The 24,435-nt window shown below is 55.0% G+C and overlaps 7 protein-coding genes across 7 annotated transcripts; 2 read left to right on the top strand and 5 right to left on the bottom strand.

The window, feature by feature from the left end:
• Positions 1-1,757: 1,757 nt before the first annotated feature.
• QC763_200170 (uncharacterized protein) lies at positions 1,758-7,610 on the top strand. Its single transcript, XM_062909044.1, has 3 exons — positions 1,758-2,206; positions 2,668-5,669; positions 5,743-7,610. The coding sequence occupies exons 2-3, from the start codon at positions 3,033-3,035 to the stop codon at positions 7,309-7,311; spliced, it is 4,206 nt and encodes a 1,401-aa protein (XP_062767784.1). The 5' UTR covers positions 1,758-2,206; positions 2,668-3,032; the 3' UTR covers positions 7,312-7,610.
• Positions 7,611-8,324: 714 nt separating this feature from the next.
• Positions 8,325-10,049, top strand: ATG5 (autophagy protein 5). The gene is made up of 3 exons (XM_062909043.1): positions 8,325-9,430; positions 9,525-9,695; positions 9,761-10,049. Exons 1-3 carry the CDS (start codon positions 8,497-8,499, stop codon positions 9,949-9,951), a joined length of 1,296 nt encoding a protein of 431 aa, XP_062767783.1. The 5' UTR covers positions 8,325-8,496; the 3' UTR covers positions 9,952-10,049.
• Positions 10,050-10,055: 6 nt separating this feature from the next.
• QC763_200150 (uncharacterized protein) lies at positions 10,056-14,822 on the bottom strand (the record flags this gene model as incomplete). The annotated part of the gene is made up of 4 exons (XM_062909042.1): positions 10,056-11,393; positions 11,459-13,645; positions 13,703-13,812; positions 13,893-14,822. 4 exons carry the CDS (start codon positions 14,820-14,822, stop codon positions 10,931-10,933), a joined length of 3,690 nt encoding a protein of 1,229 aa, XP_062767782.1. The 3' UTR covers positions 10,056-10,930.
• Positions 14,823-17,028: 2,206 nt separating this feature from the next.
• QC763_200145 (uncharacterized protein) lies at positions 17,029-17,635 on the bottom strand (the record flags this gene model as incomplete). Its single annotated transcript, XM_062909041.1, has 3 exons — positions 17,029-17,126; positions 17,210-17,584; positions 17,629-17,635. 3 exons carry the CDS (start codon positions 17,633-17,635, stop codon positions 17,029-17,031), a joined length of 480 nt encoding a protein of 159 aa, XP_062767781.1.
• Positions 17,636-19,181: 1,546 nt separating this feature from the next.
• Positions 19,182-20,181, bottom strand: QC763_200140 (uncharacterized protein; the record flags this gene model as incomplete). The annotated part of the gene is made up of 2 exons (XM_062909040.1): positions 19,950-20,181; positions 19,182-19,891 (listed from the first exon to the last, which is right to left on the bottom strand). The coding sequence occupies exons 1-2, from the start codon at positions 20,086-20,088 to the stop codon at positions 19,182-19,184; spliced, it is 849 nt and encodes a 282-aa protein (XP_062767780.1). The 5' UTR covers positions 20,089-20,181.
• Positions 20,182-20,421: 240 nt separating this feature from the next.
• QC763_200130 (uncharacterized protein) lies at positions 20,422-21,745 on the bottom strand (the record flags this gene model as incomplete). The annotated part of the gene is made up of 2 exons (XM_062909039.1): positions 20,422-20,876; positions 20,943-21,745. The coding sequence occupies 2 exons, from the start codon at positions 21,743-21,745 to the stop codon at positions 20,705-20,707; spliced, it is 975 nt and encodes a 324-aa protein (XP_062767779.1). The 3' UTR covers positions 20,422-20,704.
• Positions 21,746-22,758: 1,013 nt separating this feature from the next.
• QC763_200120 (uncharacterized protein) lies at positions 22,759-23,929 on the bottom strand (the record flags this gene model as incomplete). Its single annotated transcript, XM_062909038.1, has 3 exons — positions 22,759-23,377; positions 23,446-23,565; positions 23,637-23,929. 3 exons carry the CDS (start codon positions 23,927-23,929, stop codon positions 23,287-23,289), a joined length of 504 nt encoding a protein of 167 aa, XP_062767778.1. The 3' UTR covers positions 22,759-23,286.
• Positions 23,930-24,435: the final 506 nt, after the last annotated feature.

Here is a 24,435-nt window from a genome sequence, read left to right as displayed (position 1 = left end):
AAAAGAGCTTGAGGGGAGAGAGGGGATAGGGGAAGAGAGGAAGGAGGGAAGGGGCAGTAGCACGGGGAGTGATGCAGGGTTTGGAGTGGGTTGAAGGGTAGTAGTAGGGATGTGTGGTTTGCTGGCTAGGGGAAAAAAACAGGGAAAAGCTCATGGTTGTCGTTATTCAGACGTTCGTATTGTCTTCCCATGTATCTTTCGTTTGCTGGCTACACAAAAGGAGTGGAGGAGAGAGAGAGATAGAAGTTGGGCTAACAGCGGAGCATAATACCACTGTGTAATTTTTGCTGCGAGTTAATAATAATTTTTATACAGTTTGTTGCTATACATAATCTCAGTTTTGAATTTTGTCTGTTGTGGTTCTGAACAGATTTGAAGTTATGTAGACTCGTCTTGCTTTGCTGTTTTGCAACGTGTTGGTTGGAAGGGCGAGATGAGCAGGCAAAATACAGAAAAGAAAAAGGCAGGGGGGTTGAGGAAAGGGGGAGGAGGCGGCGAAAGCGACGATACGAAAAAAAAACACAAAACAAAACAAGAATACAAAAAAGTAGCTTTTCTCTCGGTGCCTCTTGGTCCATTTTTCTTGATGATCCCTATGCAGGACTAGGAGTGGGCGACGGTTAAACTCGCACACGGGAAAAAAAGGAAGGGGGGGGATAAGAATGTCGATGACACGCGGATGCACACATCACATGGCTTCTTTACTTTTCTCCAAAACATGCAGTCCACGGGCATTGGCAGTGACCACGTTTTTTATTTCTTTTACATATTATACATTGTGGTCAAAACTTGCGGGTGCCTACCTGCAGGAGATGCGTTGTATTAATATATATTGTTTGGCTTGTCGAAGCAAGGTGGTTAGCCGATCTGTCCAGATGCTCTCCGTGTCTCCCAAAAAAAGAAGAAATGCAAAGACGTTTCATTTGTCGATCAGTTGAGGATCACCCATGGGTCACTGGTGTTTGTTTCATATTAAACCATGACCGTGGCCAAGGCTGCTGATGTGATTTGTGTCTGTGGTGCCTGTGATGTCTGTGATGCCTGTGGGATGAACTACAGCAACTCCATCACGGCCGAACAGCTGTCCGTGCTGAACAAACCCGGCCGTTTCGAGGTGGAGCAGACCTTGATATCCCCCGCATTTTTGGCAGCAGTAGGATGCTCTAGGGCACCAGATAGTCGTTGGCGTCCATATCTACTGTACACTTTTGATGCTGCACAACGTGGCAGACCGGCTTATTACTCGGGGCTGTCAGCAAGTGATGGCTGTTTGTAGGTGTCTGGCGATTAATGTGAATTGTAGGCACAGAACATTCGCTTCTTCTCCCAGGCCCTGCCAAACCGGTCGCCCCACCCAACTAAATTCCAAGTGGGGGAGACACGGGGAACAGGGGCATCTCCTGTTTGCGCTTCTGGGGCTGCTGTCTGCCGATTGCGACCATCACCGAATTTTCGATGCGCCGCAGCCAAGCAGTCGATATATGTTTATGTCTGCCCTACACCTGGAGAATAGCCTGAGACGCTTTGGTATCGTGCTGTGTAGATCTTTGCAAAGAGCACAGTAACCCGCCATGCCATGAAGTATCTAGTACTGATAGTAGTTATCTGTAGAAGCTATCTGTATATCATGCCATATCAGGATGGACCAAGAGGAGTAGAGGTACATCGTACCTGACAAGACCGTGTGTTTTAGGGGCCTTCTTAGCGGAGGTCATCTCGGGCACGCCCTCCTTCTTGGGCCGCTAAACCCCTCCTGGGGAATCTTGGATGCGTCAATCATGGACCCCTGGTTTGTGATGGTAACTCTTGCGACTGTGCGCCCAATGGCCAAAATCACCCATGTTTCCCCCCCCCTCCCCCATGCTGTCTGTATTCCCAAGTTGTTTTTTCTCACCTCCAGGACCATCTCGCGTACCTGTATCGATCTGATCTGGTTGCGTCCCCCTTCTTCAACAGTGCAGCGTGCCGCAACGCCAACCTGGAACCGACCCGTGCAGCGGCCTACATAACCAGATCGCGAAATAGCCAACAGGTGTGGGCTGCTGTGCCCGAGACCTGCTTCCTGCTGCGCCAAACGACCGCGTGGCTTTCTTATTGTTACCTATAGGAGACTCTCTCCAGCCAATTCTCGTCGTGAGACCAGAGACCGGAATCGTCCAGCGAGCTACACCAATGGATGCGTGAATTGCTGGAGCTCGACCGCCAGGTGTGTTTCCATCCCCTATTATATCCAATTCTGTCGGCTGCTCTCCATCACTCTCCTCACCTCCCCTCTCCCTTCGGCTCGTCGCATCGACGGCTGCATTCCCACCAGAGAAGCTGAACACAGGATTCTCGGGAGGTGGTTGGACTGTCCGGCGGTGTGTAAAGTGCTCAAGGAAAGGGGATCGACGTCGTAACGCTGGCCTGCGCCGTACATGCTGTGTCGTGTCTGCATTCCTGTTGCTTGCGATAGAGGCTTTTTGTCAGACAGTGTGCCACTTGGACACAGTGAAGCTTGTTAACCTGGAGCATCTTCCTCTGCGTCTTGTCCACTTCTTGTTTCCCTATCCCCTTCCCATCCCCCCGTCACGGCTTCCAGCGTCGTTTTTGTTTCAGCTACGCCTCCCGCAGTTGTGCCGAGCAGATCTCAACGAATCCTAGCTAACAGACCGGATGGCCCGTCAGCCGTCTCACACCGTCCAAGCCAGGACCTGCGAGACCATACTGTCGAACCTGTCAGCCGCGTCGATTTGGCCTTCTCCAACCACCGTTGCCGTCCAATCCTAGACACCGCCCGTCTAGCAGCCGGCCGACCGCATTCCCTCAGTATTATTCTTGTGTGACCGAAGGCGGAGAAAGCAGTAGGCGCCTCGGATGCGCGGCGCTGATCTTGTACTGCCTCGTGCCGTTTTGTCTCTTGTCACTGTAGCATCCTCCTGCATCAGTAAAGAGGAAGCAGCAGCAGCAGCAGCAGCAGCGGCCCTGCAGTTTGGAAGCTGCAACCGATTCCGCCATTATTGTTGCTGCCGCCACTCCCACTAACCGTCGACATGTATTCCTCTATAGACTCGGCCACTCCCCGGTCCTCCTCGGGCATGACCTCCCCCCAAAGAATTCCCTCTTCACGATCGAGGGCCCTGAGCATATCCAGCGACCGGCCGTCGACCGTCGCACACAGCTTGATGTCGCCCCCTTTGACAGTGTCACCTGAACCGGCCTTCATCGCCGCCTCAGCTGCTTCGCAAATTGTCACCAACGATCACGACAGCCATGCTGAAGCTTGGTACGATCAGCATGGCATTGAGCCATCGGGCGAGACTGCAGCCGTGTCGCCCGCCGCCTTGCAGCTGGTCAACAGCTTTCTCGATCAGCTGCTTTTTAACTTTCTCTGCGTGTCCCGCTCCACTGCCCTCTCTGCTTTGCGTCCGGCCGTGTCCGAAGTGCTGAAGCCAAAGCTCGCCAAGGATGCCATAAACCAGGCCGACGAGGAACTTCGCGAGTATCTCGGAGGCGAGGAGGAGCTTCCTGCTGAAGCCCAGGGGCAGGACCCTGTTTTCGCAAGCGATTGGGACGTTGAACTGGTGTGGAAGCGGAGCCGCCTGCGGTGCATGGTGTATTCGTCGCTCGGGGACATGGAGGAGGAGGACGAGGACTACTACACGGAGCAGGGCCATCTCGAGATGGGAATCGACGACCGGCTGTCCGAGGCCGTGTCTCCTGCAGTCGCCATCTTCCTGACGTCGATACTGGAATTTATGGGGGAACAGGCCCTCATTGTGGCCGGTCAGGCTGCTTATCACCGCATGCGCGTGAAATATGACAAGGAGCTGAAAGAGGGCCTGCGGAGCCCGACGGGGGTTGCCGACAAAATCGTGGTGGAGGAGCTCGACATGGAGCGGGTCGCCCTGGACCGCACGCTGGGCCGATTGTGGAGATCATGGAAGAAGAAGATTCGAACTCCGACCGCTGGCACCATGGAGCGTCTGGCCAGGTCCTTTTCGGGTGATTCGACGCGTGGGGCAGGCCACCTGCGGTCCCCCAGCAGCACGGCGGAACTGATGGTTCCAGCCACGGTCCTGGAGCCAGAAGCCGCTGTCGAGGGCGAAGTCGAGAATGTTGCGCAAGAGACAGTTGAAGGGGCCCAAGAGCTCATGGAGGACGAATATCTGACAGCGGCGGCGATTTCGCTGCCAATGGGACCAAATGATGTGGAGGAGATCGAGGTGCCCGGACTGGCGCCCACCTACGAAGAAGACGAGGAGGAGAAGGCCGCTGTTGGACAAAGCGAGCAGCAGCCCGCCCGGCCCAAGAGCATGATTATACTTCCGCTAGCTACCGGACTGCTCACCCCCGCATCGTCTCGACCGCAAACACCAATTGTCGCACGTCGCAAACGCTCCAACTCGCTGCCGACTCCAATCACTACTCCTTACCTCTCCCCGATCGAAGCCCCCGCTGCGCCTTTGGACGAGAACCAGCCGATAGACACCTCTGATGCTGCGGTGAAGGAACAAGTCCAGCCGTCAGAAGAGACTGCTGTTCAGATCCAGGTCGCCCCCTCAGTTGTCACTCAGCTCGAAACCGTCGAAGAGGACCGAATTGATGAGGAGGAGGAGGAGGAGGTCTCGATCGAGGAGCCTCGTATCATTAGGTCCTCCCGCGTCTCGATCCTGGGAGGACGGAATCCGTCACCAACATTCTCTGAAAATGGAAAACCGACCATGATCAACACAAACCTGCCGGTGAGGTCACCGAGCATTCACTCGGCAAGGTTGATCGAAGTCACCAGCCCTCGGAGCCCGGTGGTGACGTCTGCACGCAACTCGCTGGTGGCCACAGACTCGTCTCGCGGACCCAGCCCCTCCCGTCTGAGCGGCGCTGATACTCCTCCTATTCCAGACGAGCGCCCGCGCCGTTCTCCGGACAGCGTCTCCCGTTCCCGACTTTCTGTCAACTATGCCCATCGTTCAGGGCTGGCAGCGAACGACCTGGCCTCGGAGACTGAGAATGACTATGCCGTGTCCCCTATCACCCCCATCAGCCCTGGCAGCGGCAACAACAACAGCCTACCAGTGATTCTGGAAGCCACATCGAGAGAGAATCGCCAAATCGAGAGCACAGCTGACGAACAGCAAAACCCCACATCTGCTGTCCCTGTCAATGCCGAGCGTGCTACAACACCGTCCTCGCAGAAGGCGCTCACCAAGGTTACCATATTGCCATCTACGTCTTCGTCTCCATCGAGACCATCGACTGCGGCGAGCTCAACCTTCTTTATCGAATCGATGCCTGTGCTGGCCGAGGGAAAAGCAGCAAAAGACAAACACCAATGGGCCAAGCCCACAAACTCTCGGCCGTCGACAGGCACCACACCAGCGCCCGCTGTCCCCGAGCGAAGTGCCGGAAGACAGGCCGTGGCAAACACATCAGCCCAACGCCAACCGGCCACCATTGGCCAGGTGTCGGTGGAGAGGTCTCGCACCGATAGTGGTCTTGAAGCCCCCGGGGCGTCTTCCAAACAGCAACGCGGCTCAGGCTCACCCGGGTCAACCAAGATCAAGCCTGTGCGAACCTCGGAAGAGGGAATGCAGGCACGTATTGATGTGGTGCGGAACTTTGAGGAACTCATCCAGAGCGACCAGACTATCCAGTACACACTGACTCCTGAAAACATGCGAGACAACAACGTAAGTCCCCTCATCCCGCCTGCCGTGCGTTATCAGACAGATGTGAGCTGACATGCGTATCCACCGGCCACAGTCCCAGTCATCAACACGGCAAAAGGGTTCTGGGAGTCCCGTCATCTCGGTCAAGACCAGGAAGAGTGAGGACGCGCGCCAAAACACGCCACGGTCCCGCTCGTCGTCGGCGGCCAGGCCTGGCGAAATGGGTGCCTCTGGGTTCAACAACCCACGTTCGGTGGGACATGCTCACCAGTCGAGCGACACCCACCACAGTCTGAGGAGCTATCCCCCAAGCAGCAGCAAGCATGGAGGCGTGGTACCGCGGTCGACTCCACCGGGCCCGTCCAAGCCACGTGGAAACATACCCCAAGCCCGGGACGCGAGATTGCCTCGAGAGTCGATGGCAGAATTTGCGGAGTTCATCCGCTCCACCGGACCCCCCGGCGGCGGCGCGGCTCCTGTCAATGCGCTCGCTGGGCCCGGTGGCTCGCGAAATCCGGGAATGGTGTCAATGGCTAGCGTCGCCTCCAGCAAGGGATCCATGACGAGCAACCCCAACAGACCAAGGCTTCAGGCACGTGATGCCGCCGTGGACTACAAGGATGACAACTCTGACCTGATCGATTTCATCCGCCGCGGTCCCCCAAGCCTCAACCCGCGGATCCCCAAGGCTGTTGCCCCTTTCCGAACCACCATGGACTCGGATCAGATGTCGGGAGCCGTTGGCGGTCGGGCCGTCGACGCCCACCTCAACGAGGCCGAGATGAGGGGCAACGACTCGACCAGCTCGGTTCCCCCTTCTATTCAGTCGTCTATCAACTCGCAGAGCGCCCTCCTAGCCGGAAGAAACAAGCCTCTCCCCACCTCGCACCCTGCCCCTACGCCCAACGAGATGGACTTCGACATGCCGATACCCAAGCGCAAGACTCGGCGCGTTCGCGACCCATATGCCATTGACCTCAGCGACGAGGACGAGATGATGCTTGAGGAGGAGCTAACGCCCAAACCCAAACGACCAGCGGCCAAGGAGGAGAGTCTGATTGACTTTCTGAACAACTATGCCCCACCGCCCGAGCCAACTGTCTTGCCTTTTGCCACCCAAGAGACCCAAGCAGCGGCAGCTGCGCGAAACAAGCCCAAGAAGAAGTCGAGCTCGGCGAGCCTGATGGCTAGGTTGACGAGGCGTGACAGCGGACAGGGTGGCGGACCAGGTTCTGGCTTCATGGGTGGGCCCAAGGTTGCTCAGCTTCCTGCAGCTGAGTCCAGAAGTCTGAGCAGCCGGGCTAGCGCCAGTATGGGCGGGACAATGGGTGGAAGAAGTTATACCCCCCTTCAAGTGGTGCCCAACATGAGCTCGAAGGCAGCAGCCATGATGGGCGGTGGTCCACCCCCCAGTATGGCCAACCGGCCGCCGGTGGGAGGCAGCGGACGGGTCCCGATGAAGAAATTTGAGCCACGCGACGCTGTTTCGGTGCCTTCCCGAGGTACTTCTGACCTGGCCGACTTTCTCAAGCACTCGGGTCCTCCGCCAGGCATGACAATGGCAGCCCCATTCCCAGAGCCCATGTCCCCTGAACATCGCCGGCGGGAATCGAACAGTATCTCAAAGGTCTTTGGAAGGAGGAAAAAGTCGAGCATTTCTTGATTTATGGTTTTCTCATCTATTTTCTAATTTTCTTCTTGTGCTCGTTGGCGTATCCGTGTACACATGCTCTCTTGCTTTTGTCTTGGACACATTGTTGGTATTTTCTTGTACACATATTTACAGACAGACATTTAGCGGAAACAGTTACATCACGTGGATGGAAAGTTCAATCTTGGTTTGGATGGATTTAAAAACATATGAAATCACACCTGCTAGGTGTGGTTGGAGGGGTTGGAGCGTGCAGCAATACAATCATGAACCACAACGTCTGGGTCCTAATCTGTGCACTGATTCTAATCATCATCATCTTTGAAGATGAATCTTTATAAGTATCAAGGCATTAGACACGACTTTCACACACTCGCCAGTTGCATGCCTTCCCAAGCCAATACTGCTGCCACGCACTCTCTCTCCTAGCTTCTAGCAGTTTCAAAAAAATTTAATAAAAAAATAACATAAAAGAACTGTCGGCATGGAGACCATAAACCTCGATCCTCTTTTCGCCCTGGGTGGGTTACATCGGGGGGGCTCTATATATTCACTTGGACAACAACACCACAAGTAAGCCGAAAAGACGCCTGAATTGATCGATCGGGGAATAGCCTTTGCCAGACGGGGACGGAGGACGGGAATAGGCTACACATGTGGCAGGCAGTATTCGTTGAGTGGTAGAATGGTCAGTTACACAGCATGAAGCATCAGCAGGAGTAAGAGTGAGCGCCCGTCTCACTCTCACCAACGGAACTCGATACAGCCAACCAACCGTCTGCCCAACCACCCATCCAGTCTCGGTCATCTGAGGGAGGGGGGAACTTCGGCCCGTGATGGATGGATGAATGCCGGATGCCCCTCACTTTGTTCTCGCGGTAGACAAATCTCGATCAAGCCACAGAACACGTGGAGATAACACTTTTGATGGAATACGCAACAACATTGGACAGGCGGACGGACATGTGCATGTATGTAAGGCTGGTAGCCGTTGGTCTATCTGTGCCGGCTAACAAGAGCCATCCATCACCGATAGTGCCATCCCGAGGATTCCGAGCACTTGCTATCCTCAGAGCAGCGCTGCTGGAACCGAAAGTGCCGAGTGGTGTAGGGTAGTGTATACTTTGCAGGTACGGCAGCACACGGTGCAAGCGGCACCGTGTCTCCCACGCAGGGCCTTGCAGCGTGTGAAAGTGCATGCATGTGCCTTCTCCCACCCACCAGCCAACCACCACCGCCAGAGCCTTTCTCCAACAATCTCGTCCCGTTGTTTCGAAACGGGACACCCAGCTCGCATTGCATCAGACTCACGCGGTGCTTCCATCCTACCCCTCACCCCATATTGCCTGGCCTTGCTACCTACCCCGCAGCAGCAGCAGCAGCAGCGCCGACTATCGATCGACAGGCCACCCAGTTGCAACACATATCATTGTACCAGGGCATCCACAACAAAGCCGGAGCGGCAGCAACGGCAGTCGTTTTTCGTCCCTTCTTGGCACCCGCCACCGCCAACCACGACGGCACCGAGCTGGCCCGGTTCTTGGTCCGTCCGCCGCCGTGATCAGCCCCGGCCCAGCCCCACAATCTCGGACCGCATTGCATTGGACCATGCCTTCGTCTCCTCCACCATCGTCCCCTGTCTCCCCTTCTTCACTCAGTCACCGTCCTGGCTGTCGCGGTGCCAACGCCCCAAACCACGACGATGTCGACATCCCACCACCGCCCCTCCCCCAGGCCCTCTGGTCCCTTCAAATACCCCTTTACATAACTCACACCTCCCAACCCTCGACCAATCCTTTTGTGGTCTCGGTCCCCCGCTTCAGCTACCTTGCCCTTCTGCTCCCCCGGTTATCCGCCTACTTCAGCCCGCTCCCCTGCTCGTCCTTTCACTACGAGGACGTCCAGCTCCGCAACCTAGCTGTTGGGCTCCTCGTCGATTTATACCTCCCCCCCGATTCTGCGGGGTCGCTACCATGGAGGCTGACGGTCGGTGACGGACCCGAATGGGACATAGCCGACACCTTCACCAACTCGGCAAAGGAGGCGGATTTTGTCCGCAACGGGAACGCCAAGCAGATTATGGGGTTGAGCAAGGACGACAGCACCGCCTTGTGGAACAGTGTGCAGGATAGTTAGTATTTTTTTCTCTTTCTTTCCTGTTCCCTTCCCTCCCCTTACCCAACATGATGGGGGCGCTAACGTGAGAGAATCAAACACGAAAAAAGATGACTATGCTTCGTTTAGCAGAATCAACAGCCGTTTGCTGAACACGCCCACGCCGTTGAGGAACGTGCCGGTACGGATTTATATTCCGTCGTCCCCCTTGCAGACTTCGGGGGGCGATCATGGGTCCTTCAAGGTGGTTCAAACACTGATACCACCTCGAAATGCCAATCGTGAGTTTGTTTTCCTTGCCTAGTGCTGTTCTTGATATGACTGCTGATGTGGTGTCATTGGGAAGGGAAACCACAAACATTGGGAGAAGTCCTGAAGGAAAATCTCCCGTCACTTTTCCCGTCTAGTCGAGACCCGGTGTTGGCGAATGTCATCATGCACGGGGGTTCGGTGCCGTTCAGGGCTCCGTTGGAAGAGTTGATGAGAGAGGCGGCGTATCCGGACGGGTGGGTGTGCTTGATTGTTGTTTTGTTATAGACCAGAGAGCGCTTGGGATGTAATCATACTTATCACAGACTCTTGAGTTTCATAGCGAACCACTTCGCACGATAGTAGTTCGGACACATTTGCTAAACATCATGGACTGAACTTAGTGTGATATTGTATGGTATAATAGTTCAATGTAGTAGGTACGTTGTTAATGGATAGTGTAGCCAAAGCAGGTTAGGTTAGGTAAACACAGGAGCGGGATGACTTGGGTAAAGATAGGTAACAGAAAACATGAAGATGAAAAAAAACAGAAAAAAAATAACCACCGCCCTTGCCCACCACCATCATCATCACCAGCCTACCAACCATCCTCCATAGAAAAAAGTAGAGACACAGAAGAGGAGTAAGGGCATGTTATGTGCTACACCCGGGGGGCAAAAGAAAAAACAAGACATGACCCAGAAACCATTTCCAATTGGACAAAAAACCAAACCAAACCCCCCCACCTCCTGGAAGACAAAAATGAATATTACCATAGTTCTGTCTGCACGCGCGAAAAACAACAAGACTTGGCTAAAATCTCGATTCAACACAAAGTGGGTATCTCCCCTTCTCTTCCCTCCCCCTTTATCCCTTGCGACCGTGAGAAAGAAAAGACCTGTCCAGAGCACGCACACATATGATGATGCAGATGCTTTAAATGACACCATGCTCTCTCTTTTGCTCCCCCTCTCTCCCCTAAAGACCGCAAAAGAAGAAAAGACCACAATTGGCTTTGTTTCCCGCAACACAACTTTCCGAGGTATCTTTTCTTCGTTCTTTCTCCATCTTTTCCCTCTCTATCAGGGTCGTGAACAAGACGATTAGGTGTCTGTAGATGTATATATATATATATGTGTGTGTGTGTGTGTGTGTGTGATTGTGTGTATGTATATGAGATGCATGAGAGGTTAGGGTATGTATGGCGTTTGTTTAGCGAAAGCAGCGTCAAGTGTCCTTATCGAAAGGTCGGGGTTCGTTTCGAATGTCAGTATGGTGGTGGTGGATGCTGCATGGGGGGCAGGGACCCCGGTGACATCACCGGTGGGCCGTCGGGTACGGCACCCAACACGGGCGGTAGGAGCGGGCCGTGCAGCTGAGCGGGCGGCGGTGGGCGGAAGGCGTCCACTGGTGTGCTGGGAGCATGCATGCCAGGAAGAGGCGTGGTCGGGGCCATGCAAGACAGTGGGATGCCGTTGCTGGCGTTGCTCGAGAAGCTGGATCCGGGCTGGTGGTCCAGCAGGTCGATACTGTTTGGCCGTCGCCACAGTTCGTTCTGAAGGCCTTCCAGAATCCGCATGTCGATTGATAGAGCGCTCGAGGGGTGCGAGATAATCTTGAAAAAGGAGATTGTTTTGGTAAAAAGTTCTTTCAAGAGGCCCTCGTCAATGTACTGGTTCAGCACCGGGTCCTTGAACACGGCCGCCAGCGTGAGCAGGTTGCCCCATTGTCTACAGCCATCAGGTCAGCAAATATTCACTCGAGAAACAAGAACACATGTAGGTGATTGTCTTACGCATGCGCTGTGCCGAATACATTGGTGATGATGAATCGCTTGTCCTCGACCCCGTGAAAGGCCCTCGTGCTTTCAACCAGAGCCTTGATGCCTTTCTGGGCATACGCCTTGACATCATCAGAGAAATCATCCTGGATCCTGCCGGCCGGCGACACTCCCTGCATCGGGGACGTGGTGGACATGGCCTTGTCGAAATTGTGCTCGAGAATCTGTCTGATGAACGGGCGAAAGGTGATGACCCGAGCGCCCCAGTACTTGGCACGCAACCGGGCAGACAGGATATCCTTTGCTGGGGGATCAGACTCCAAAAACTTGAACTCGGGTGGCACGAATCGCATGTCCAACGAGTTCTGGATAATCTCAATGATGCCGCCCCCGGCTGAGTGAGTCTCGAGAGGCTGCGGGTTCTCCGGGTTGTACAGCGTCTGATGGATCTGGTTCAGGTTCTTGCGGAGGTAGAGCTGAGCCAAGTAGCTTCGCAGGACGTGCTCGTCAAAACCGAGCCCCGTCGCCATGTTGATGTTGGGATAAGGCATGATTTCCTCAAACGCCAAAATGTGAGACTGCGGCAGCGGCAACTCGGCAATGATGTCGCTTTCGAGCTGAAGGCATGTCCAGAAGGCAAAGACAAGCTGGTTGTCCGATTTCTCGGTGACCGAGTCCCTGTTGGTTGTCTGGCTCTCTTGAAGCCTCTTGAACCGATCCAGACTTGGTCTCATTTTGATCTGCAGCGCCCAACCGGCTTCCTTGATGTAGGCGTAGCTCTCCACCACCCTCCCCAGCTGACCGTGGTACAACCCAGCCAAAATATACGCGTGAATATGACGTAGGCTTGTTCCAGCCAGTTGACCGCCAAGAATGTCGGTAGCATGGGCAAAATAGTCCAGGCCAGGAATCACGTCCAGGTTCCTCTTGAGGGAAGCCACCGGTTTGGCCGACACGCCGGATCCTTGAAACGAGGACCGCCTGCTGGTTCCAGCTCGCTCGCCACTGTCCTTGGGCGAAGGGAGGCCAGCTGCGTTGGAATGAGAAGCGTAGGACGGAGGCGAGCCCTGCGACGGGGATGCTGGCGCCGGGTTGCCGTTGCGCAGAAAGGGGGAGCCGTGCTGGACAGGCTCGCTGACTGGCACAACATCTGGCAGCCGTTTGTCCTTGTGAAGGCAGATTTTACCAAGGGCAAGGACCAGCAGAACCAGCGCATTGTTAATAGATCGCTGGAACATGGGCCTGCCGACCTTGGGCGGCAACGAGGGCTCGCTACTTCCACCTTCCGGGCCGGGCGAGGTCCTTTTCCTCTTGAGCGAGGTCTCCCCTTGCGACCCAACGGCGAACTTGGCAATGTTCGAGCCCCCGCCCTTGCTTCTCGAGCTTGGGTGGAGGCCGTCGAGAAACAGCTTGACCATGGCATTCAGCTCATTGGGGATAATGAGTGGGTGCATGTTCTGAATATTGTCGTTGAAGCTCTTGACGTATTTCCACACAGTTGATTCGGAAAAGTCTGGGATATGGAGGAGTCCGTTGCCAGACTTTCCGTCCATGGGGCCAGGTGAGCCGCTGATTCCGCCCCAGCAGTCTGCCGGAGATGGCGCGCCGGCGTCAGAGTAGTCATCATGCACCTCCATCATCCCCAGATCGTGAGGCGCGTCCCTGTCCCGGCTGCTGTCCATGCCTTCGCCTCGACCCCAGACTCGCAACAACCCTCGTCTTTCCTCCTGTCTGATGGGGAACTCGTCCACATACTTGATCTTTTCGGCATCCAGATAGCGCCGAACCAACGCCTCGATGGGTCGCCACTTGAGCAAGAAGGCAGCCAATGTCGTATGATTGGGCGGGATGGTCGGGACTCCGGGCTGAACGAACGGCCCCGGTTCTACCTCCTTTTCAACCTCCATCTCACGTGTTATCTGGCGTGCAGCTTCGGCATCGATGGGGGGTGCCTGAGCCCCTCCGGTGGGTGATGATGTGTACGCCTCCTCTGCCACGGGCGCGCTCCCTGATTCAGCTGAGGCTGGTCGGATTTCTTCCTCTTGTATCGGCTCGAACTGCTGAAGATCTGCTGCTGGTGCGATTCGCTTTACCGCCTCTTCGAGCCTGCCCACGCGCCTGTCATTTGTCGCGATCCAGTCCTGAAAGTCGTTTCTCATAATCATAAGCTGCTCCAAAATGTCCGCCTGCACTTTATCTTGCCTGTATCACCATGGTCAGTCACTGAGACAACAGTCGTTAACCAGATACAAAACCCACTGTTTGGGAACAAGTTCTCGGTATTTGCATTCCACCTTCTTTTCTCTACAGCTTTTGCAAGGCTTCAACTCGTCGCACTTTGCTTTGAGCTGACGGCACGTCTCACAGGCCTACACACATACATACATGGTTAGTCATTCTTCTTTCCTTGGCTACAGATATGGCATGGTCATGGTTCAGATCGGCTAACCTGTGAGGCACGCTGTCCTTTGCGCTTTGCATTCGAAGAGGCCACATGGATCGAGTAAGGCAAGCCATCGTGTTGTGCTCCGTATGAAGGTGGTGGGTATTCATATGGCTGCGCATGTGGCAAGGGCGTCTGCGGTGGATAGCTTGGTTGCCTGCCGTACATGGGCTGCTGTTGTGACGGCGGGGGCGGCGGGGGCTGCGGCTGCTGTGGTGGTTGTGATTGCTGCTGTTGCTGTTGCTGTGGTTGTTGCTGGTGCTGCTGCTGCTGAGGGCCGCTGTCGAAACTCATATGGCGCTTGTCGTCGGCGTATGACTGCGGCGGGAGGGCGCTATGTGGTGTTCCCGGCGTCATGATTTCGGGACCGTTGCTCGTTGATAGAGGCCTGCGCAACTGTGGCAGCGTGGTGTCTTCGCCTGGGTCGGGTTTTACTATGGTTTCCCTAGAAGGGTAGCTCGAAAATGCTGGGCGGGCCGGCGAGTGTGGAGGTTGCCGGTGATCGTGCATGGTCTGGAATCTCTCGGACTCATGGTGTCTTCGGTCGTCGACGGGCGTTTGCGCAATAGGCGGCGGCGGACCCTGAGGATGAGGGTGCTGCTGGTGGGCGTGAGGGTGAGGTGCTTGTGATGGTGGTGGCGGTGGTGGTGGTGGTTGAGGATGGGAGTGAGAGTGAGGGTGAGGGTGAGGGTGAGGATGGGGGTGAGGGTGCGGGTGTGGATGGTTGTGATCGCCGGTACCAGAAGGGCGGGCGTAGTGATGTGGTGATGGCTGATGATAGGGGCTCGACGTTGGCGGCAGATGAGGCGATTGTCCACTCGTCGGGGAGGGATTGGGATTAAGGAGTGTTCTGCCGTGATGTGAACCGCCTGCTGACCATGGCGAGCCAGTCGTCAGACGGGGTCGCTTGGTGTCAGGCGCCCCTGAGTGGTCCATGGCTGGGGGGGTTCTTATATATGTATGTACATGAATGCCGTTGACACTAGAAGGCGGCGGCCAGACGCGAGGTCAGGCAACAAGCGGCAGAAAAGCAATGGCCCATGGACAGACAGTGCCTGGCAACACCTGCATGGAACACAAGCGGGGAGGAGCCCGTCTTGGGGGTGGGAAGTGGAAGTGCAAGATCGTCCACGAGCAACCCGTGACTTGCGCGAACCCAGGTCCCTCTCTTTTTTTTCTCCCCTTCTTCCTGTCTCGTTCTCGCTGTCTGTGTGGTGTACAGCAGGAGACGAGGCAGCAGCTCAGCAGCAAGGAGAGAAACAGCTAGCAGGCACACGAGCAGTGGCAGCAGCAGGAAGAGAAGCAGCAGCGGTGGTGGCAGTGGTGGTGGTCGCGCAAGCTCGTGAACGGGCTCGCCGGGAGGAGCTTGCTTATTGGCCTGGCCTAGATTGGCATAAAGCTGTGGTTTGCTTGTGGAGGGGAGGTCTCGGCAGAAGAACAAAAGGCTCCCCTGGATTTAGCCTTTCCGCCTCACTTGGGACCGGGTTTCGATAGAAAGGGAGCAGAACCGGACCAACCAGTTGGGCAGCAACAACAGAACTGGTTGCGTGGTCGCGGTTCTTGGAGTGGGCGGGTGAGTGGGGAGGCTCGAAAAGAGACAGAAGCTCGGTTCAAGGATGCGGCTTTCGGCAGGCCGGCAGCGCGAGGTCGGGGCAAAGCCTCCTTGACTCGTCTCTCGCTGTGGTGCTTGTGCTGTGCTGCTGGTGACAGGTCTGGCTGGCTGGCTGGCTGGCTGGGGTCCCCGAGACGTGTTTATTACACACAAAAACGGCGGTGCGGAGGGGGGTGTGGGTGGTGCTGATGGGCAGCAGCTGGAGACGGGCTCCAAAAAGACGGTCAATGGCAAAAGGGAGCAAGCTGGAGCTGGGTCCGGTGGTGTTTTGGGCCTTGGGAGAGAAAGAGAATCCGACAAAATTGAGGTACGGTCACCAACCCTGCGGAGCACGTCTCATCAAGCCGAACCGGGGTGGTGGAAGCTAGGTAGGCCAGGGTTCGATGGGACAATCAAAGGCGGGCAAACGGGTGGGTCAAGAGCGCCTCAGTCCAGTCCGGGGTGTCCCCTCTCGTGCTCTGCCAGCCTGGGCCCCCTCGACGAATAGGCGGCTTGGTAGGTGACAGCTTCACGAGAATTAGTGGGGCATCGGTTTCTTTTGGCCGCATTCCCCCCTTTGCGCGCTGCTGGTCGAGCTCGCTGCTGCCGGAGCAGACAAATAGAGCCGGATAGGCGGTGACAGCTGCCGAAGCCAGGCCGAAGAGGTCAGCAGGAATGAGGTACAAGCAGGATGAGGGCGAACGGAGAAAGAAGGATAGACGGTGGCAGCGTAGTAGCGGTAGTGGTAGTGAGTGATAGTAGTATTAGTCCGACGGTGACACAGAATGTGGTGGTCAGCAGAAGCCAGCAACGAGGTAATCCCACCCCTCCTCCCCTACGGGCAGCCGGCCCCTCTCCAACGCGTCGCCCTTGAACTTGCCCCCGTCCTCGTCCTTTTCAGATAGTTGTGGAATCAGCTTGGACGGGCCCAGGAGGATGGATTAGCGCGGCGGGCGATATGGATCATAGGATTGGTATGGAAACGGTGATGGAGGGGAGGAGAGCTGAGAGCAATGTAAAAAAAGACGACGCCAAGAAGAACTTGGCTCGACAATATGTGCAACGCTAGGATGGAGATGATGGGGCAGCACAACTCCCGGGCCCCCCAAAAGACCACCACCAGCATCAGCATCAGCATCAGCATCAGCATCGAGATGCAGAAAATGCAAACCCCGAGTTCTTCAAAACGAACCAAAAGAGATGCGCCATCGGTCATCACACCGTGCCCTCACCCTCACCAGCACACCACACCACACCAGTCCACCCCACCACGCCTCCCGCCTTGTCTGTCCCACTGGAGAGCTGGTTGGATGGCTGGCTGTCACCTTGACAGGGGTTTGCTTCCGCACCGTGCCGCGACAGTCGACGGCGCACTCTCTTCCAAAGTCCTTTCCAGTACCAACGACCCGACCGAGGTTGCGAGACCATGCCACTGCGGGCTAGACTGGGAATCTATCTTTTTTTCCTGGAGCGACGCGTCCACAAAGTCGGGACCATTTGAGACACACGGACCTTGACGCCCCAACCTGTGGTACATACCTAGCTTACATGCTACAATGTGCCGCCGTCGTCGTTGTCGTTGTGGCTGCTGTCGCACACATGGAGGACATTCTCAGCAGGCCAAGCATGAACATCCAAGCAGTTTGATACTGATATCGCCCCATAATGTTGCACTGTTGTAAGCGATAGCCCTGGGGATTATCGGGGATTGGGGGGTTGACAAACTTCGTACCATCGCGATGATTCCCAGCCAAGTGGGAGCGAGATTTGGACAGACGCACGGTGCAGCATCTGAAGACAGGGTCGCACAAGTTGCCGGGTTCCCTGACAGGCTCGGCGGCCTTCCAGATTTTCCACCAGAAATCCTCGGCTCGCCGCAGACCGGCCATTTTCTTTGACAGGCCGTCTGTCCATCCAGGTCTGTCCCTGTTCGCCCTCGCCGTGGTGTGAGGTTGTGGATTGCAGAACTTGAACGCCATTTCCGACCCTGATGAGACTTCCAGGTTGTTGGTTCCCCCGCAATTCTCGCTGGAGGCTCGACGTTTGCAAACACTCTTTTCCTGCCAGCCAGCCAGCTTGTTTCGGCTGTGTGCTTGGTATCTGGTGCCTATCGATAAAACCAACCCAATGCAACTCTGACGACCCTCTCACCTGCCATTCTGGCCAAAGAGAAGCAAAAGCCTTGCCTGACCGCGCTACACAGTGCATGTGGTTTTATGCACCCTGCTTCCCCTCCCCCCACATAACCGGTTGAGACAACATCGAGAAAGTAAATCACCTCAGCCGCAAGACACCGACAGTGAGAAGCCCAGACGACAGACACTCTTGTATCGTCTGGCGAAAGGCCAAATAAGCCAATCATAGCAGCCTGAGCCGTGGTCGGAGACAACTCCGCGATCTGTTATTTAACCCATGGCCTGTCGTGGTGTGTAATGGCGGGGGGGGGGCCCACGGTATCCTGTCCTGTACCTGTGCCGTACGGAGCATTAACTCTCACTTGGAATCCCGATATCAGAAACCCCTCTGCTGCTCTCAATCTGTGCAATGCTGATCCTTCCGCATCTTTCTCCATCTTTGCAGGTCTTTTTGAGCGGCCTTCTCCCACGTGCCCAGTCATTGGGGAAAGCGAGCAAAGCGCAACGTCCTTCTCCCAACCCCACGCTTATTCCCCCCAGGCGCACCAACCGCATGGTCTGATACCTTGATGGGCAAATCAGCACGTCCCAATAGCTTGGTGACCGGGAGGGGGAGGGGGAAGGGGACGGAGCGCCACCACACCATCATCCTGTTGTCGACTGCATGTCTTGCCTGGCCGTCGGTTATAATCCACAAACTGTTGTCTGCTGGTTCAGCCCGCTGACCAATCGTCATGGAGGCTGTCGGTCCCAGCCGGCGACTACCAAGAGGTCGGAACTTTCCAGCACCAGGATGGCGGGCCCAAGAACCGAATCGGGTCCATCATGTTTTCTTTTCCTGTTCCCACTGGGCTCGGACGGGCGGGCAGGCTGACTGTGTGATATGCACGGCTTGAAAGAAAAAACGACTCAAAAGCTTCGCTCCATGTGTATGTGGGTGGACTAGCTCGCTCACACATGATATGATGCATCATGACATTTTCTGACAAACAAAGTGGCATTTTGGCCTTCTCGGTTCCAGGCAAAGAGAGACCCAGACCGGACTGTCAGGAAACCGCATTAGAGACAGAAACTACCTGCTGCAAAGACATGTCGTGGCTGATGGCGTCGTTCCTCTTGTTTCTTTTGCCCCTGCACGGAATTGCAGACGATAAACTGGCTAGCCAATCCTCTGAGATGTCAGTCGAATGGAAGGCGTGATCCTTCCAGAAGCAACAACGCCCGGCAGTAGTGGAACAATTTATTGGTAACAGACAGAGACGAGTACCCGAATGCGAATGGCGTCCTTTCGGTAGCCAACGGGAAGCGCAACCAGTTTGGTGGGTTCTCTCTTCCCACGCCGGTCCGTCGGCTTAGCTCTCGAGTCTGGCGCACCCACGAGGTGGCGAAATAAGAACGACAGGTTCTCAAACAGCTGCGTTGTTTTTTTCCGTTGCTTCTTCTCATGGCTGCCATCAATCCGGACTGGAGAATTGGGTTTCCAACTGAAACAGATTCCAAACCTGTCCTTCGAGCCGAGCAACATTCTGGGTCGAGAATCTGGGTTTCTTTTCTTCCAATGAACTGTCGTCAGTCCAGTCTGTCAGGACCATCGTCAGGGCGTTTTTTGCGTCTGCTCGCCACTTTCCTTCGTTTTTTTGGGCCTCCTTCACCGTGTGAGACATCAGTATCCAGGGCCCCACCGCCATTTGCCTTTCCCTCTTCGGTTCCCCCTGTTGATGATGGCACCAGGGTGGCGGCCGTGGTTGCTGGCGTTGCACCAGCTGCTTGAGAAGGGGCTTGGGGAGGCTGATATCCCTCTGCCTCGGTAAACACCAAGTCGCCCCGCTTCCCTAGCACTTCACGGCTGGCTTCTTCAAGGAGGACGCCAAAAGCCAGGATGGCCGTCTCATCTAGGCTCCGGAGGTCTGTGTTTGCTTTCTTTTGGAAAAACTCCGAGTGTGGTTGTGTCTGGCTTGGAAGAGAAGGTGATCCATCCTTGGGGAGCTTGGAGTGGAGGTGGGAAGAATCCAAGGCAGTGTAGTCGTAGAATTTACTTGCGTAACAGTGAACAGATCTCAGCAGGGCACTGTCGGGTAGTTGCTGTGACGGCAGCAAATCCTCATGGGCCCAGTAGATATCATGCTCGGCATATCGAGTCGGGGCGTTGTGCCGCCGAAATAGAACCTCTTCTGGGGCAAGCCTGTAGGTGCGGGAGGTGAGGTTTCCTGAGCCAGGTCGATTGCTGCGACGGCTGCTGCCGCCATGTGGCTGGACGCGTTCATTTAGAGATACCTGACCTAGTAGCCGAGTTAGGATGCTTGAGCGAGTACGAAACGAGGAGTAGAGTTTAGATACCGGCGACCGCGTCATAAAGGGTATACTCGCGGCCTCGATAGGACGACGCTCGGGAAAATTGCAAAGGAGATGGTGAGCTCGAATGTGCCTGCTCAGAGGCGGAAAATTGTTCATCTGATGAGTCGATCTGACTCGACATTTTCAATTAGCCAATATGGCGCTATCCTCTTTGCAGCTGGCGGTGGAATTAGTGTGTCGATGAAGGTGAAAATCTTGGATTGTTGTCGGCTTGAACGATAATTGAGTGTTGTCAAAGTTTCCAAATCCATGGTTGAGCAACCTGCCCCACTTTTCCTGACTTCACACATCATTCCAAGAGACCTATTTTTTTGGGCTCAAAGACGACCAGAGCTTCACTTAGAAAACCGAAAACGGGGGATGGTAGCTTGATCTTTGCAACAGTCCAGGTTCTTCAGAGACTTGTCGCTAGATTTCTGTTGGTCGGATATGTAGCTCGGGAGGGAGAGTCGAGGAAGTTGAAGACTTGTCCATTGAGCTGACCATATCATGTTCACTTCTATGTAGGCAGTTTTGATCATTTGCAGCGACTTTGTTTGCATTGATCCTACACCAAAGGGGTATCTAGCTACCTGATATTGCATACCACATCATCCACTTTCCAACCAGCGCAAGCGAGTGATGGCAGTAATGAAAGAACAAGAGCAAACTTGGTATTATTACAAAAAAAAAGGCTCAAAACCATCCGTCATAACTCATAATGCATGTTCCATCTTGGTCGAAAAGCAACCCCCTATTTAGACTCCGCTAAAGGCCTCCTGGTGGGACTTCACGCTATTTCGCCTCTCGCGGTGATGGTGGTGGTCATCATGCTCAACCACCGGGTCACCCAGATGCTTGCGAAGGACGGAGGGAGGGACCTGAGAAGCGTCCGTAGGGTCTCTTGCGATGGAAGTGGCTGTCCCAGATCTGAGAGAAGACGATGTTAGTACCACTGTCTGCAAGTTGTTGCTGTCTCATATTTTACTTACTTACTGGTAAGTCCTGTTTTGACCAATGGTCTTGGAACCGTCAAGATCCGAGTCGACACGGGGGTCGAGCTTGTTCGCCATATCGCTGGAGTGAGGGCCGGCAGTGTTGCTGGCAGGGCCAGGTCCGCTGTGGATGGCACCACGGCCATCACGGTCAGAGTCAACTCTGGGATCAGCAGCATTGGCAATGCGAGAGTTGTGAGGGCCGTGAGTGCCGGCGGGGGCACCATGGGTGCCGGTCATGCCAGTCGTGCCGGTGCCGGCGGTGGCGCGGTGAGTGTTGCCAGAGCCGATGCCAGTGTTGCCGCCGAAGCCAGCGGTGGTGTGGGTGCCCGTGCCAGAAGAGCCAACAGTGTTGGAACCGTCACGGTCAGAATCGACGCGGGGATCGAGAGTGTTGGCAACGCGGGAGCTGTGGGGACCATGGAGGCCCTCGTTGGTGCCAGCGGTGCGGCCAGAGTTGCCGAAGCCAGTACCAGTGTTGCCGAAGCCAGTACCAGTGTTGCCGAAGCCAGTACCAGTGTTGCCAGCAGTGCGAGAGCCATCACGGTCCGAGTCTACACGGGGGTCGAGAGTGTTGGCAACGCGGGAGTTGTGGGGGCCGTGGAGACCTTCGTTGGTACCGGTGGTGCCGGTGGTGCCGGTGGTGCGGCCAGCAGTGTGGGAGCCGTCACGATCAGAGTCGACGCGGGGGTCGGCAGCGTTGGCGACACGAGAGTTGTGGGGTCCGCTGGTGCCTTCAGGAGCGCCATGGTGGGACTTGTCGGAGTGGACAGCCTCCTTGATCTTGTTGACGATGGAAGACATGTTGGGTGCTGTATTCGAGTGTTGAGTTCAAGTGTAGTTGTGTGTTGATATAGTGAGGTGAGTGGTGAAGCTTTGTTTGAGTTGTGATTGCTTTGTGATAATGCTTTGTGTGTTGATGAGGAAAGAAAATTCTAGTTCAACAGGAAGGGGAACAGTCCTTATATCCCTTTGACACCAGATACGGAACAAGAAAGGCGTCAATGGGCACATGGGAAACATCATCGAGATGTGGATCACCCAGAACCAAGATTCGCTCTGGTTGTGTCATAGCAAGCATGGCCATTCGCCTGGGCCAGATGTTAGCCCATTCCATCAAGGCTTCTCGAAAAGGGATGGAAAGAAGCCGAAGCGAAGTTGGTCAAATGGCATCATTCTCGGCCGGTTGCATGTCCTGAGACGCGTACCTTGTTCGTCTCAAGCTGGAATAAGCTGTCAGAGCCCGCCGAGTCCAATAGAACGTCAGAGATGGCGACCCAGCAAATGGGCATTACCTCATATACGTCATAGTTGCATACCCAGATGCGATCAAACAATGAAGCTCCGCTTTCCAGGGCTCTACATACAACACGACAAGCCCATCACCAAGATGGGGAATTCGGGCCACATGGGCAAAGGAGATGCAATTCGCCTGGGATGCTGTGACGTCGTTGGTGGTTGAAGTTGTGTGGCTGGTGACGTTGGAGCTGCCGAGCATTTCCCCATTGCTTGGCCTGGACCCATTGATTCTCTGTGGATCCACGCCACATTTCGATCTTGTGAGCAAACAGCTTTTGAAGGTACATTCTTCTACAACGCGCAGCCGCTGCTTCTTCGCGGTACCACTGCAGTATTCTTGCTTTAATCTTGGCATCACTGCCATTAAAGCAGGATCCACGTCATGTAAGGGGCACGAGGAGGCGTCACGGTTCCAGGTGTGGCGCAAAGCCCCGTCAATTCAAGCTTCCCCCCATTGTTCTCTTTTTAGCAGGTGGACATCCACTTACACCGTCTGGTGCCGGGCTTGCCGCTCTGCATAACGCAACGACGTCATTGATTGCCAGGTAAAGGAGCCACGCTGACCGAGCCACAGCCCTCTGTGCTCGCGTGCTGTATAATGTTGTTTGATTGACCCAAATGCCGAAAGGGTCATCCCGTTTGTGACAGATACCCCACCCCCACTCAGCCACTTCATGCCCTGCTGATCCTGGGCGCCTGTGTTGTGATGATCATTGTTGAGATGTTCAATGAACAGCAGATAGAGTCAACTTTAATGAGCTTGGTATGCACAGATCACTCCTGATCACACAAAAATTTGCTTCTGTTTAAATACATGAGAAGAGAATAATATGGAGTATATCAAGAAGTTCCGATTTGTCCTTCGCCTCGCTGCCCCATCGTTCTTCATACCGTCATGTCGTTACACGACATTGTAGGGAAAGTTTATCGTTTGGTACCACAAGATAAAGGAAAATGAATAGGGTACTTGGATTAGGAGAAAATTGCTGCTCTGAATGGAATATCGTGATTTGTCATGGTCATCTGGGGTACCGGTAATGGTAGGCTTAAACGCGAGAGCGATACCAACGGCGACGACGGTAGGTGGGTGCAGTGGTGGTGTGACGAACACGAGTGTTGCGGCGAACCCACCAGAAACTACGACCCCTCGTGTTAGTCGATTGCCTTTAACAAAATGTATGGGAAACAATGAGTGGTAAACGTACCCGACGATGGCACTGGCTAGCCAGCAGATGGCACTCAAGAAGGAAAAGGCGACTACGGCCTTGAACTGGGCACAGGATGCAGTGTCCCGGAATGAGAGGTTGGTCCAGTCGAAAACCCGTCTGAGGAAGAGTTAGCTTTAATCCATTTTGGCCCCGGAGAGGTCGAAACAAGTCTAAGCAATGATACATACCCGCAAGAACCATCCAGCCAATCCACCAATAGACCAAAGGCCACAAACCACAGGATGCTGAAGAACAGATCGGCCGGCCAATGGATAAACGAGGAGCTGAAGGGAAACAGCCAAATAATGGCAAACAAAATGGACAATCCCGCAACAACTTCAGTGTAGATGTGTCGTCCCAAATCCCACGAGGAAGCGCCGCGAACTGAGTGTAGATAGTCGCCGTTCAAGCCTGCGACAACGGCCGCAAACGCCAGCTCTGCCAGCCGCAGAATGATGGAGGCGATCTCGGGTAGCGCCATGTTGAGTTGGGCTAGGCTAGTAGCGCGAGTGGGCGTAACGGTTGCTGCTGGGGATATCTATCAGCGGATGGGCAGGGTAAGCCGTCGTTGCTGTTGAATATTACAGGACTAGAGAATGGAGGCAGATCGATGAGGAACCTACGGCTCACCGTTGGGCTATATACTGCTACACGTTATGTCGTGGCACCGGACAGCACTTGGCTCTTTTGGTAGTCTTTTTGTTCTTCGTCATTCCCGCCCCCCCTTCTGACCATGTTTTTTTGACGCGATTAAGACCTAGCTGTTGACGATGACTTCAAACCAGAAGCGCCCAGCTCCCTTGAACCACGTCACTTGTTTGGGTAGGCCGGACCACCACCACCGTTGAAACGAACAGGACCCTGTTTTCACTTCAAAGCGTGCAGCTTGGTCAGTCCAGCCACTGAGAACAGGCCTGTTCGATATTGGTTTCTTGATTGAGCCACTCGGCTTCAGCTGACTGCTGCCAAGAACCACGAATGGCGTCC

This window comes from Podospora pseudopauciseta (genome assembly GCF_035222475.1).
Source record: "Podospora pseudopauciseta strain CBS 411.78 chromosome 2 map unlocalized CBS411.78m_2, whole genome shotgun sequence".
Taxonomy (NCBI): Eukaryota; Fungi; Ascomycota; class Sordariomycetes; order Sordariales; family Podosporaceae; genus Podospora; species Podospora pseudopauciseta.
Note: the sequence above shows the minus strand (reverse complement) of the source record. Positions and strands in the feature narration are given on the sequence as shown.